This window comes from Danio aesculapii, chromosome 1 (genome assembly GCF_903798145.1).
Source record: "Danio aesculapii chromosome 1, fDanAes4.1, whole genome shotgun sequence".
NCBI lineage: Eukaryota > Metazoa > Chordata > Actinopteri > Cypriniformes > Danionidae > Danio > Danio aesculapii.
This window is the reverse complement of record NC_079435.1, coordinates 53,376,303-53,391,364: the sequence shown is the minus strand read 5'-3', so window position 1 is coordinate 53,391,364 and position 15,062 is coordinate 53,376,303. Positions and strand designations below refer to the sequence as shown.

Genomic DNA, 15,062 nt, shown 5'->3' with positions numbered 1-15,062 from the left:
ATGGTGGGAGTGAATAACCAGTGCTCTGGGTCACCATACTTGGCCACTTGACATAACTTTCCTTTCCCTAATAGCAGGGCACTTTTATGTAAAGAAGTTAAAAAAAAAAAAATTCCGTCTGGACAACTAGAATTTAGAACTAGTTAGTGTCTTATTATAGTTAGCATTAAAGAAATAACAGATTATTGGTAAAATAACAAACATGCTAAAAAACATGCATAGAGTTTAATGGGAAGAGACCTAAAGCATGGACACTCAGATGTAAAACGTCAGCATTGATTGCACAATAATCTACTACTGAATATTGTTCTTCTTTTATTATGTGATCTATTCTAAATCATTGAAAAACGAGTGTAAGCTTCTAAATTATACATTTAAGCACTTATTATTAGGAAGGAAATATTGCAATATTTTAATATTTATAATATATTAAATATATTTGTTATAGGTGACACAATAGCATGATTGCCTCACAGCAAGAAGGTCACTGGGAGTTTGCATGTTCTCCCTGTAATCGCATGGGTTTCCTCCGGGTGCTCCGGTTTCTCCCACAGTCCAAAGACATGTGCTATAGGTAATGTATGTGTGTGAATGAGTGTGTATGGATGTTTAGCAGTACTGGGTTGCAGCATGCAAAGGCATCCGCTGTGTAAAACATATGCTGGATAAGTTTGTGTTTCATTCCGCTGTGGCGACCCCTGACGATTAAAGGGACTAAGCTGAAGGAAAATGAATGAATGAATATTTGTAATGATTTTAGGCAGTCTTTAGTACTAAAAAAAAAGATAAAATCCTGGTCTGACCAATTAGAACAGTCAAAAATATGAACATGATCATTTTCAGCAGCAGTATTTAGCTAAATATGCAAGTTTCATTCAGTTCAGTGGCATTGCTTACATCTCTCCGAGATGGCAGACTGATGCATAGTAAAACTGTAGAGATCTAAAGTTTAAACATGCTATGTATATGTGTGTGTACAACAATTTAAGCAAATTTTATATTAAGTAATTTTATATTACGGTACTACTGACACCTGTTACTCATCTGTCACAGAACAGAACCAACAAAATGTCAAGTTAACAATGCCAGATTTATTAAACTGTGAAGGTGGAATGCAAATAACAAATACATTTATTTCAATGTAATTTGCAAGTCAGCTTGTGATTTTACAGTTTTTCTCAGTCTGAGCATATATATTGGTTCTGATAGCTTCAACTTTGTTGGGAATAGGCTGAATACATGCATTATTGAGAATAAAAACTATACTAAAGGACTAAACTAAACTAAAGGATTTTTCCCCCAACCGTTACATCACAGTCTGTCACAGACAACTAAAAAAATATTAAAATCAAAGGATTACCCATGGATCAATTACTTTTTTTAGTAGTTTTCACAATCCAGCAATCTATCATCAGCAATCTGAACAATCTGTTCAAGAGCCTTCAGTATCAGAACATCAACATTATCGTTTGTGTCGATCTCATCATGGTAGTTCTTCACTGGGAAGATGTTTGACATCGGCACACCCACTTTAGCACTGCACAGCTCCATCTGGACAGAAACAGAATGAAAAGTCAATAAATCACATAGACAGAATGTGAAATCAAAAATCAGTATAAAAAAAGAGACACTCATAGATGTCTGTGGATGGTTACACACCTTCTCTTTGATCTTCTTGCTTGTGTAGACCTTCTTTAGATCTTTTTTGACCAGTGGACATGCTTCATCCACTTTGGTCATGACAACCACTTGGGGAATGCCTATAGGGAATGCAGATGCAATGTAAAGGTTAAAGATCCTCATCCTGGTTACTCACATTATAAATTTACATAACCACGAATATATGCAAAATATATATATAATGTAAATTACAGTGTGAGTAGCCAGGATGAGTATGACTTGAACTCCTCACCACAATTCAGTGTGTATGAAATTGAACTTAAACAATTGTTGTAAATGATGATGTAAATATTAGCACACCAATGTGCATGTACTGTACTGTAAGGAACATTGTCACTAGACTGAGCCAGTTATACATAATTAATTTGTGATGATAATTTAGGTAAAAAAGGTTAAAAATATGGTGAAAATTTATATTTAAATGTAATAAGAATTCATAAGGATTGTATTATCTAAAATGCATAATTGACTAATAATTCAATTTAAAAAACTTTTCTTTTGGTATTTTTTGGCTTCCGACAGTAATACGTCATGATGTCATTATTTTGTACGTTTAGGTCAGATTGCAGCTATGGACGCTGGAAGCAACACAGTTTTTTGACCGAGCTATATCGAGTCTATTGTACCTTTGCACTTTCGTTTTGCATATCTTTAGTAAACCTATTTAAAACAAGATTCGGTCTTGCTCATGTTTTTTCAAATACAGGTTGTTGGACAAGCTGCAAAAGATGGTACATAAGGATGTGCACAAAAGGTGTGCCACTGCAGTGAGGATATGTTTCAGAAGTCATCACTATGGTAATTCTTTGTTAGAATTTGATGTGGTCCAGTATTATATCAGTTTACCCAAATGCCACATTTTTTGGACATTGACAGCTGTCCTGAGATGTATCTCTTCTCTTGGTGTGAAGTAAATCATAATAATAAATCTTGTAGTGAGTTTACTGTATAGCCAATGTGCCACTAAAACACAAAAATACTAAAAACAGCAAATGTCCATAAGGTAGGTTTTGACAGCATGTCATGATTTTGCCAAGTATGACGCGATCCTAGATTAACATAAATGTTGATCCTGGAACCTAATTTTTGCTCTAATGTAATCCATACCTATTGCCTACCTCTAAAACCCAACCATTACTGTAAATTATCCCCAAAATTAGAGGGGAACAATAGGATAACACTCATGTAGAAGTGCATAAACCTAACCGTAAGCCTAAACTTAACATAAACAGTAAATGTAAGGATGGCTATATCTCTCCATAATATGAAACCCTGAAAGCTGTTATGGAACTCCATACGAGACAAGACCACGAGAATGGTCAGGCATTTAAACAATAAACTTTCTTATCTGAGAAGAAGATCAGAAAACCAGCTGTTCAACTGTTCTATTTAAATCAACCAGTTGACAATAGGCTGGAAACATCACATCAGGGTGTAATGCGAGAAAGTTCATCCTTCTCCTTCTCACCCTTCTCACCTCAAGCCCCCCTTCTTGACCTAAGTTCAGAGCACATTTCACATGAAACGTCTAAGGTTTCATGTTTGGTATCATTTTAAATGTATCTGTGTGATTGGTAAAATGGTCTTAATTACACTGTAATATTTCACTTGTATATGTTGATGTGGTTTTTGGCTTTGATAAGATCTTTGTCAGATGCTCCCCCTCCTTAGAGATGGTTAACTCCTCAAATTCACCAGGCAAGGGTCTCGGTGACACTTCTATTATCTTTAATTTATGGCTGTTTGTTCGAGTTGAGTATTTAAAGGAAATGTGGACAAATATAAGTGGGGTTTTATAGCCAAGACACCCCCGTCGCAGCATCCCTGAGACTTATGCTGCAACGTACTTCTCTGGTCAAGTATACAACTCTAACTCTTTGATTTATCTTTGAGTAATGGATGTTGTATTTTTACAGTATCATCTCTGAATTGGCTTTCTGGTTGTTTTATTATGTAAATTAATTTTACCTGACAAATAAAATGTTAAGTTTTGTTTCATTCTGAATTCTCCTGAAATCTTTTTATATCCAGTAGATTAAGTGGAGTCTTGCGCTACCTTTATGATGCAACATGATTAGACTTTTGATTTAAAGACACATTTGACTGTACGGAGCAGTGTGGCACGACAGCATGGAGATCTTTAATCATCAAATTGCTGAAATTAGCAAGTTGTCTGGAAGTGGCTAAACCTACTACTTTTTAGGATAGTGAGAAGTTTGCAACTAGACTATTAAAGTATTAGCGAACCCTACATCCTCTGATGTACAAACTGATGTACTTCAGTTTGAGAGTAGACACTGAAGCCTACTATATTTGGACTGTATGTACCAGCAACCAAAATTTCTGCCATTACCACTCATACTGTATATTTACAGCACATATCAAAGCCACATAGATAATCTGAGTCTTTGTATACTTTTAAACTCAAACTGAAAACTTACAATGTTAGGCAATCATGAACATTCAGGAGTTTTACCTTTATCACTGATTCTCTTGCGGATGATCTTTATCTTGTCAATAAGTCGATCATCTGCAAATTGGACTGTATTTCCATCTATGATATAAACCAGGCAGAAAGACTGATCGGAGAGGTTGGGATTTGTGATGAATTGTTGATCCTCATAAGTGAGTGACTGCTCCTCGTTGAACTAAGGTTAGAAGGTTAACACCATATTACACACAAATCTTATGTTTAATGTTACTTTCATAATTAATTTTGTGCTTTTTTTTACTTTATAGCCATCCTGCACATGACCAAACACAGCACTGATGATGTCATCTGTTTGTGATCCAAGCAATGCTGCAGGTTCTAAGCCCATGATGTCTTTGAAGATGAAGGGCAAATTCCTTTTCCCACTTCTTATAGTGAATCCTTTGAGCTACAAGTATACAAGAATAAATATATTTGTAAACAATTTTAAACATTCAATCAATTAACTTGGATATTTCTGAGTCTTTTCGGAAAAATGTAACAACCACCTACTTTTTGTGTAAAACTGTGACTGCCTCCTTCAGCTGAGTTAACCAGTGCTCTAGCGACGATTCGTCCTTGAAAGGCACTGTTGATGGAATTAATAAAGCTGGACTTTCCTGCTCCAACTTGTCCAGCCACCAGGATCTTGATGTCCTTAACATTTGGATCACTTGGAGCAAAGTTTTCCAGCTTTTCTTTCAGGGCTGCCTTTTGTCTGTCAAAACACAAGTTTCCACTCCAGAACTTCAGCGAACACAAATTTGTTATAAGGTATTCACAGTTAACAGACTATTTTGAAGAACATATTACTATACTCCACTTTTCAAAGAACATATAATACACATTACTTTAAGAACAATAACAATAAAATTAAACACTTCATGGGTTTTTAAATTATTTATTCCCTTTATGTATACATTTTTTATTTGAAAACACTTTACTTGAAGTGGAGTTCATAAGACCTGTGATGAAACCTTTATATTCATGACATGACATAAATATGAAAGCGATTTTACACATGACAACTGTGATTAGCTCAGTTGTGTTATTATTTATGTCATTATAAATTATGCAAAGGTGATATTGTTTGAATTGTCTTGGGTTCATCAACAAAATTTCTGTCATGACAACTTGATATTACCAAGACAACATAAGCTGTCATAAATATGTCATAAACATAATAGGGTATATGCCGAAGTATGCTAAAGTACTTTTAATTTGTCAGTAACCTTGGTTAAGCACTTCCTGTGAACTGTATGACTTTGCAAAATTGGCACGTTTAAGGTCTGTTTTCTTTAAAAATCAGCGATCTCCACTGCCCGATAAATGGAAAAAAGTCTCATTAACCGTTCACCGGAAGTTTATCAGTAAGGAAAAAAAAAACTAGCTCCACATACTGTATACTAACATTAGTAGTATGCATTAAGTAATAAATGTTTTTTGCATTTAGCTTAAAATGCATTAACAATAAGATTTGAATCTTAAAACTGTAGTTGGACATGGGTAATTACATAATTACATTTTCATTTTGCACCAAACTTTGCACATGTGGTTATGGAAAATGCAAATTTTAGTACAGAAATATACTGATAATTAACAAATTGCATTTCCATTTTGCATATTGCATTTTTTTGCCTATACAGAAATACACTGTCATTTTATATACTGCATTGCCATTTTGCATATTATATTTCCAAATTAATTTTGCCACTCATTTGGTCCAACAAGTATGCAGCAAACTAGTTCAGTATTTGCTAAGTCCACCAGATGGCCTCAGTGACCACTGTTTAGGAAAGCTTTTAAGCCGTCTTTCCACTGCACACATTTGGACACGACAGTCGCACCGTATTTTCAGTGTTGTCGTGCACCTCGGGAGAGAAGTGGATTCGCACAGTGTCCGAAATAAAGGAGTGTAAAAGCAAGAACCTTTATTCTCTGTGCGTTTACATGGTTTAATGAATGAATGAATACTAGAAACTCATAGACCGCTAAAATATTGGAGGGAATGTGGAGACAACATTGAAAATATATATTTTTATTTCTTCCTTACTTACATTTATGAACAGAAATGTTTTTTTTTTTTTGACATAGACTTTTTATCATTCAAAAATATAACCAAATAAACTCCTATTTCTCATCTCGCGCGAACGGACCCGCTTGTACAACACTGGAATCGGTCTAGTCGCAGGAGTTCAAATATTTAAACGGATCAGCAGCTCAATTCGGATCCGGGTTATCCAATTTTCTGTCTGTCGCTTGTCGTGTGCAGTGGAAAGGAGGCTTAAGCTTCCCAAACCGTTTTTTTTTTTTTTTTTTTTTGTTTTGTTCCGACGGTGTTTCCAACCGAGTTTCTTTTCCTGGAACCGCACCAACACTACATGCATAATACTTTCACTTTCACTTTCTTATCAAACATACTGAATCAACTATATATATATATATATATAATTCTCTTTGCGTTTTTAACTGAGCATATCAATGTACTATACACAAAGATATGGACATTAAATGACAAAATAAACTTGTTTGCATAAAGAATAGCTTAGGCACAAATTACATATAGCTTACCCCCAGTCAAAAATCCTCCATGGATTATCCAGTTCTGTAAGGAAAAGATATTGGGTACATATTATTAATTAAATACAGTTTTATTCTTTAATATTTGTATGTATGTGGTCACATATTACTCTGGGCAACAATTCACAATATTAACTAACAATTTTGCCTCAACATCTAATTTGATTTTAAGCAATGATCTGAAATAATGAGAAAAATGCAGCCTTAATGACAGCCTAAATTCTAGTAATATTCTGCTAATAGTACGTGTGTGTAGCAAGCATAACAGATTTGTCAAATGAAAAAAAAAAAAAACACCAATAGGATGCCTAATTAAATATTTGTGCAAATCTAGTTTATTGGTTTCACATTAGAGGCTAAACTGCAACTATTATAATTAAATCATTTAAGATCATGGTGCAAAACGAGTACACTCCAATGAATGTGTTAGGGGAAAATCTTAAACAAATTTGTAAAAAAAAAAAAAAAAACAGAAATAAAATCAATGAGGCTTTATACAATATTCGATTTATTAGATTTAATAGTAATCATTTTTTTCAACACCACATTTGAATTAAAATATTTAAATTATCCTGCAAATGCCAAGTGATCACACTCTTGTGTTAATAAATGTATCACTGTTTACTAAAACAGTTTTGTAAAAATTCTTCAGTACATTCATATTTACAGACAAATGGATGAAATACTTAAAGGGCACCTAGGTTAGCCCTTTTTTCAGATTTAATATAAGTGTTTTGCGTCTCCAGAATGTTAAAGTTTCAGCTCTAAACACCCATCAGATTTTTCATTATACCTTTTGCAAGATTCTATTTCATACATTTTTTCACTAGGGGGCTGTTTTGTTGTACTGCGTCTTTAAGGCTAGTCCTCCCCGCCCACCATTTCTAGGTGCCTTTCTGTTTGCCTTAATCTCCTCCCTCGGCTGCGTCAGACAACAGACAGACTTAAAGGAAGCAGATCTCACGTAGCGTTTGTGAGAAATACTACAGTATGAACTTTACCAATGAGTATTTGTTGTGCAGTTGCATAGATGAGTCACACAAAGTTCACGCGCGCACACTCACACAGAGATACACACGCATATGCATATGAATGGAAGTCCATGGGAGGAAAAGCCCAATGTGACCGCAGCTTTACTATTGATCACATTTGATGATCATTGATGATCCTAGCGAACTGAACACACCTTTTATTCCCGGTTGCTTTGCGCACGTCTGGTCTTGTTTATATGATTATACACATGACTACCAGGATATGTTAATACCCGCAGCTGTCAATCAATTCAGTGGGCAGGGGGACCGCACTCCTACGTAAAGTAAAGTTGCGGTCGATCTGAAAACCGGTCCAATTAGTCCACCGTTTTTTTATGTTGCTAAATTGAAAAAAAAAGGACTGGGTGTGTTTTTATCACCCCAATATGAACAGCTTGAAAAGTAGATTTTTTACCATAGGTGCCCTTTAATTCTAATCATTTACTCATTTATGCTGGTACTGAATATATACAACAATATCTTTAAAATATAGGAACCTCTCACCTGGACTTGGCCGTGGTGGTTCTGGTTGTGATTCTGATGATCCCATTTCGTTTTATTACTCCTCTTGAATCTATCAGCTTGATCCTGGTCTTGTATCACTGCAAGCAAATGAAATAAGGCGTACACTACCAACATTATATATGGATTAGTTTCAGTTTCACTCTCATTGTTCTCAGAGACCTCCCTAAAAATAAACACACAAACATAAGCTGTGGTACATTTGAAAATGGAAAGTAAAAATGATCACTGGTGATAACCTTATATGTTATTTATCAATGTTTCTGAATTCATTTGAAAAGTTTTCAATCCAGGATCTCATTAATGAATAAAAATGAGAAAAGCAGAAAAGTAAAAGTGAAAACACTGGCAATAATTCTGGCAGTGTGTGAGACTGTGTTCTTGTGGTCAAAGACATGCAAGTTTCTCTCATGTCTGATCACTAGAGGTGTTCTTGCTTCTCTTTCTTTTGTATGAGCTGTGCCTTATACAGTACATCACCCCATATTATTATTATTATTATTATTGTATTATTATTTGCATTTAGTGTGTGCACTTAGGTGGTGTGGAGTGAAGTTTGCCATGAAAATGGAAACCATTTTAGCATATGGCTGAAATATGTTTGTATATGACAAAATAAAAGGTCCTAATAATTTATGAAAGTACTCTGTACATTTTTCCCCCAAATATACAATACTACATTTTCCCTATAAATAATAATTGCCACATTGTAGAATTAAGTCTATTAAGACAAATAGATGTGCAATTAGGAACTGTTACATAACAGGGCTGGGAGATCATTTACTGTAAATGGAAACTGAAAGTGATTTAAGGTCTTAACATTTGTCTTCACATTGGACATTTATGCTCTCAAAAGACAAAATGACAGATTATGTTATGACAGAGTTAAATTACAAAAAGAGTTCCACCTCCTAATGCCAACATTTGTAGATATAAAGATGTCATGAGGTTTAAAGCAAATTATAAAAACATTCATAAAATAAAAGCACTGGATTGTTGATAAAGGTATTCTCAAATGTTTATTAAAGTCTGACAATATCTTTACAGGCAAATAAACTACAGGAAAACACACTCTGTTACCTCTATTAACATTTCTGTTAGCACTCTATTAACTAACCACCATGGAGATAAATAAATAATGGTAATTAAGCAAAATAAATAAATGCAAAGTGGTTAATGTTATAGGAGCCATATTACTTTTCATTTAATTATGTTTATTTGTATACTGATTAGTTTGGGTTTCACAGTGACGTTTTATGTTTTTAGTCACGTGGGCCTACCTGGCACCTGCTAGAGCAAATAAAGCGCGTGCACACACAGATCACACAGATGTTAGGAGGAGAGAAGGAGAGTGGGGTAGCTGTATTTTTTGTTGACCGCCACAGCACACGCAACAACGCCACGGCATACGCTACAACCCTATACAATGCAATAATCAGCTGCATAGACAACGGGTATTTAACCCACAAATTGATGTTTTGTTTGTCATGTTTCAACTATATATAAAGTTTTGCTAATAACATCTTGGGCTCAGCGTGTCTGTTTCAGCCATCAGCACGTCACAAACTCAAAGGACCCTCACTGCCTCTCTAGCGACTTAAGGACAAGTCAGGAAGTCGCAATAAATGTTATTGGAAAGTGAACTGATGTTTATATTCTGTCCTAATGTTTTTGAGTTCTTTTGGCACTTTTTTACATCAGTTTGTTTATGTTGATGCAATTTAAGCTGGTGTGTTAATCATTTTCATCTGATCTTTCATTTGACACTCTCAAAACAACGCCAAAGCCCTTTCTGCTAAACAAACAATCAATTCATTTTGTCAGAGCAGACTGCACAGGATGAGGAAGATTTAGACCACAGCTGCAACTGCGTGTAATGGAAGATATATCTTAAGCTCCCTTACTCTAGCTATTACACCTTTAAATCTAGGGTGGAAATACAGCTAAAGGGCATAATTAAAGAACAGGTTTGTGGTGTCAGATTTCAACAACCAAACATTAACACTCACTCGATGTTAATTACATAGATTTTTGTATTTTAGAAAAGTAAAAGGAACATCTCTTCAGAGCGGCTTTCCACTGGCCAAACCACGAAACAAAGCAATTCTAGAAAAGAAAAGAAACTAAATGACCTATAGGCCTAAATATCTAAAGAATAAGACAGTAAGCTTAAATCACTCCCTAAACAGAGTCAAATGACGTAGGTGGCTCAAATTCCAAAGTCTTTTCAACATAGCAAACATGTACACATGGACAACCTCACTATTGACAATAGACAAGGTTTGGTCATTGACCGAGAGGGAAATCCAGTAGCTCTTAACCCCAAAACATCCACACAGCAGAAATGAGCTCCCCGAGCGTTTGTAAGCCAAGCCCGCTTCACCAGAGAGCCATTCTGGGCAGGAAGGAGGAACCGAAAAAAACAAATGGACAATTTAATCAGATTGTATATTACTAACACCACTATATAAAAAGTTAAAGATCTTTTTCATAAAATGCAAAATTACCCATTATGTTTTGCATTTACGTGTAGGGAGGATGCTCGGAATTTCTGGGTCCCAGGTAGCAAAGAATTCTGGCCCAGATTTGGCATAAATCTGGCACAGCAGGCATTTATCCGGCACTGGCATACAGCATGTGGGCCAAACTTGGCCCTGGTTTGGCAGAGGTGGCACCGTCTTTAAGGTGGCAAACAATACTCGGGCCAAAAGTAAAATGTAGTATTTGGCCCAGATGTTAATACTTGATATGTGGGCCATGTAATGGCTCGTTTCCACTGACCGGTACGGTACGGTTTGGTTCGGTTTGGTACGGGTCACCTTTATCAGGCTTGCGTTTCCACTAACAAGGGTACCCTTTTGGTGGGCGTGGTGTATGACAGACAGTTTCAGTCGACGTCATTCTCGCTCGAGGAAATGTCTACAATAAAGCTGTACGGGTCACTTATATATCATATGAGAAGCTCTTCTCACACAACAAATGCTTCATACACATAAATGCTTGTGTATAAATGTTTATTAGTAATTTTTCAATGAACATGAGTTGATTATAACTGCAGATCAATGACAGTGCGAAACAGCCTACTGTAACGTCTGTAAGTATATTAAATAACTAAATAAATGAACATATATAGACGCATACAGCCCCTTGCAGTCTCCGAAATGTTACCAACTACAGAAGAAATACACACAGCAGACATTTTCGTCCGTATTTAGGTTCAAAACAATACAAATTATAGCCTAGTCAGTGAAAACCTCTCATCTGTGTCTGTAATCTTCCGCAGCACACGTAGCCTCTGTTAGACAGTAATTCCGTCAATCTGAGTTCATAATAGTCCAAAATGTGAAGATAATAAGTTAGTTATACATTTTGTTCATGTTTGCTGAAAAAAAAATGTGCTCCTTTTTTTCCGGCTTCTCCTTTGTTTCTTCACGCTTCACTCTCACGTTTGTCGGTGTCTGACAGGATCGGGTTTTAAAAGCACATCAATAATCAAGCGCAGGTAATTATCATCAGCTCAAGAAGTTTGTTATTTCAGATATAATGTTAGAGACGCGCGCGAACGCTAGCAAGAAAGCGAAACCGCTCGCGCCTCAGACTGCCTCGTAAAAAACTACGGGGCACAGGGTAAATCTGCTCTTCTTCTTGGCTTTGTGGCTGTTTATCAAGACGACGACAAGGTTTGTTTGAGCCCAGGTCGACCATGGCTCGTTATTATATGTATATATCATTCCGCTGTAATGTCTCGGCTCGTCGGCTGTGTATTTCAAACATGGCGGGTTTTTTGTTTTCATTCTGGCTTGTTGCGTAAGCGAATGACGTATCTCTGTAAACCAATAGCGTTCAGCTGCGCGTCTAGCTCCGCCTTTTGGTACCCTTTCACGTCTTTGGTACCCTTTCGAAAGGGTGCCGAAAAAGTGGTACGGTACGGTTCGGTTCGGTACGCTTTTTGACAGTGGAAACGGCTATAAAAGCGTACCAAACCAAACCGAACCGTACCGTACCACTCAGTGGAAACGGGCCATAAGTTTAACCTGTCCTGACCCACATTTAAAATACATTTTTGTTATTTTAAAATAAAGAAAAAAATTCTACCAATCAGGTCACTTTGAGAAAAAAGCTCACCCATAGCAAGCCTAAAGTGCAATGATTTATGGCTTTATCATTTTCATTGCAGTCGTGACACACCAACATATCTGGCCCATTTTAGGCTCAGTTATGGGTTACTAACTCGGCTGAGACTTGGCCCAGATATGGTCCGTGTTTGGCCCTTGTCTGGAAGCCAGATATGGTCCAGTCATGTGCCGTAATTCACTGCGGCATGTGGGCCAAGCAAAAGCTGATTGTGTGGGCCAGAGCTGGGCCAGAGATATTTTGCTATGTGGGGTGTCATCTTGATATATTTACTTTTACCCTCATCGTCAAACTGAAAATTTAATGGACAATTTGCCATTGCTAATTTGCATTTTTTTTCTTTATTTATATATATATAAAAACAAGAAAATGTAATTCACAAGAATGTTTGACACAAGTATCGACCCACTTTACTAACAGTGAGAAAGAGTGGCAGAAAGTGAAAATGAAGTGCCATTTTGAAATTACAGTAAAGTCATGGCTTTAGTAAGCACCCACTGCTGGATGACTTGGCTCTAAAAGCAACCCCAAAGCAAACATTCAGGCAGGAGGAAAAATTATATTGTAATTTATAGTTTTCTACGTGTTGTGATGCGCTGTCAGAAATATGAAAAAGAAACAAGACAGAAAGATTTGATACAAAAATGAAGAGAGATTAAATACTGTTTGATTTATTAGAGAATTAAAGAGTTTAGGGAAAACTTTAAAGATGTTATCTAATTTAATCATTTAAGTTGGAGAATATAATAAGAATGAATGATATGAATGAATGAATTTTAATTCTTTTTTTTCCAAAATTTTTTCTCATTTGTAAAGATATAAGTGTATTGCTGTACATCCTGTGTGTTTTAAGCAATGTTTAAGCAAGTGTAGTGTGGTGGGTTTTATTTTTGTTTCAGTTCCAGCAAACTTTTGTTTGTGTTTTCCTTTGAAAATATTTCTTTTAGCGATTTTTCATTGGGCAAGTTATTTTTATACATAAATATATTTTTATTTTTGAGCATCTCATTTTTGTTTGGTTATCTTGCAGAACAAAGGAAAATGTCTATTTTGATTTAGTGTTAATATTTAAGGTTATTTACGAGTTTCAAGCTTATTTTACAGTCTATGGTTTCAAGTGAGTGATGTCATTGTGGACCGCTGCGCCTGCCCTCTCAGAACAGCGTGTGACTGGAGAGAGGAAGGTATGTTTTGCAGCGCTCTGAAATTAACAGTAAAAATGTGGTTTATTAATGGAAGTTTTATGCTAATTTTGGTCTTAAATATGTTATGAAACGGAAGCAAGCGGGTTTGATTTATTTGTTTGCACTTAGCATGTGAATTGAGTTTTTTATTGACGCACGTGTTTGTTTCAAATTGCCGCCCGCACGAAAATTTTTCTCTAGCGTTTTCCGAAGTTATTAAAGTCGGGGTTCAATCTAACTGGCTGGCGGGAGCCGCCAGTGGTGGGTGACGTGACCTGACTGGCTGGTGTCATGGAACAATACATTGTTCATTATTTGTTCATGTTAACTGCATTAAGTAACACATGTATAAGTTTACGTTAACAATGTTTTAGTATTAATGAATAAATGTGTTGTTCATTGTTTAGTCATGTCATTTAATCAAAGAACAAATACATATGTGAAATTAAACATTAATTTACTGTCAACAAGCTAAACTGTTTACTTTATCTCAATACACACGGATGACATCGAGGGGCCTGTGTGCAGGATATATCGGACCAGGGGCATTGCTAGACATAAAGCTCTACTTTCAAAAAGTTCTATTTTTTTATCTCAAAAAAAAAAAAAAAAATATATATATATATATATATATATATATATATATATATATATATATATATATATATTATTTAAAATAAAAGTATTCTTGTTATACAATTATTATTCTAAATAATCTTAAATGTAACTGGAAAACAATAAAACAATGTTTAGACACAACTGGAATGATATGCTAAGATCAGTTAAGAAATCTTTTGCATAAATATTAATTTCATTTGAATGAAATTCTATAGACAATTCAATAAAATACAAAAAAAAAGATGTTTTATAGAATTATCTGTTGTCTTAGACTTGACACATGGCAGAGAATTATGTTAATTAAGTCTTACCTCTCTGACTCGTCATTCCTCATTTTTGCTTCATACAAAAAAATCAGGAGGAATGCTTAGTAAGATCACCGTCATATTGTTTAAACTTTAGTTTCGTCGACTTGCAAAACAAAAAAGGCTGTTACGCTGGTTTTACAACGCATGAGCGGTACGTGACAAGTAAGTAGCCTCATAGGCGGAGCGTGTGTAAGGCTGGGGAAGGCTTAGCCTCCCCCTGGCCAGAGACCACGGAGATAGCAGCAAAGAAAAAAATGCATTGAAAACATGTAACGGGTGTAAGTGGATATGACGGGTGCATAATATGAATGTAATTTAATGTTGATGATTAACACAATACTTTAGCTATTGTAAGTTTGTCAATCAAATTTAAAGTCCCCCTCCGCACAAAAATGAAACTACCCAACCCCGCACGCTGCACTGATGAGCGTTTATTACTGGAGTTCGCAAGAGCTCTGAAAACCAAACCAAAAGTGCTGGACAGCTGACTATTTTGTTTTGCTGGTCAAGGACATAAATAATAAAACGACAAATG

The 15,062-nt window shown here is 35.6% G+C and overlaps 1 protein-coding gene across 1 annotated transcript; it reads right to left on the bottom strand.

Annotated features, from left to right (window-relative positions):
* Positions 1–1,071: 1,071 nt before the first annotated feature.
* On the bottom strand, positions 1,072–14,682 carry LOC130232861 (interferon-induced protein 44-like). The gene is made up of 8 exons (XM_056462846.1): positions 14,531–14,682; positions 8,266–8,363; positions 6,722–6,755; positions 4,664–4,868; positions 4,413–4,559; positions 4,157–4,328; positions 1,660–1,760; positions 1,072–1,551 (listed from the first exon to the last, which is right to left on the bottom strand). The coding sequence occupies exons 2-8, from the start codon at positions 8,309–8,311 to the stop codon at positions 1,381–1,383; spliced, it is 876 nt and encodes a 291-aa protein (XP_056318821.1). The 5' UTR covers positions 8,312–8,363; positions 14,531–14,682; the 3' UTR covers positions 1,072–1,380.
* Positions 14,683–15,062: the final 380 nt, after the last annotated feature.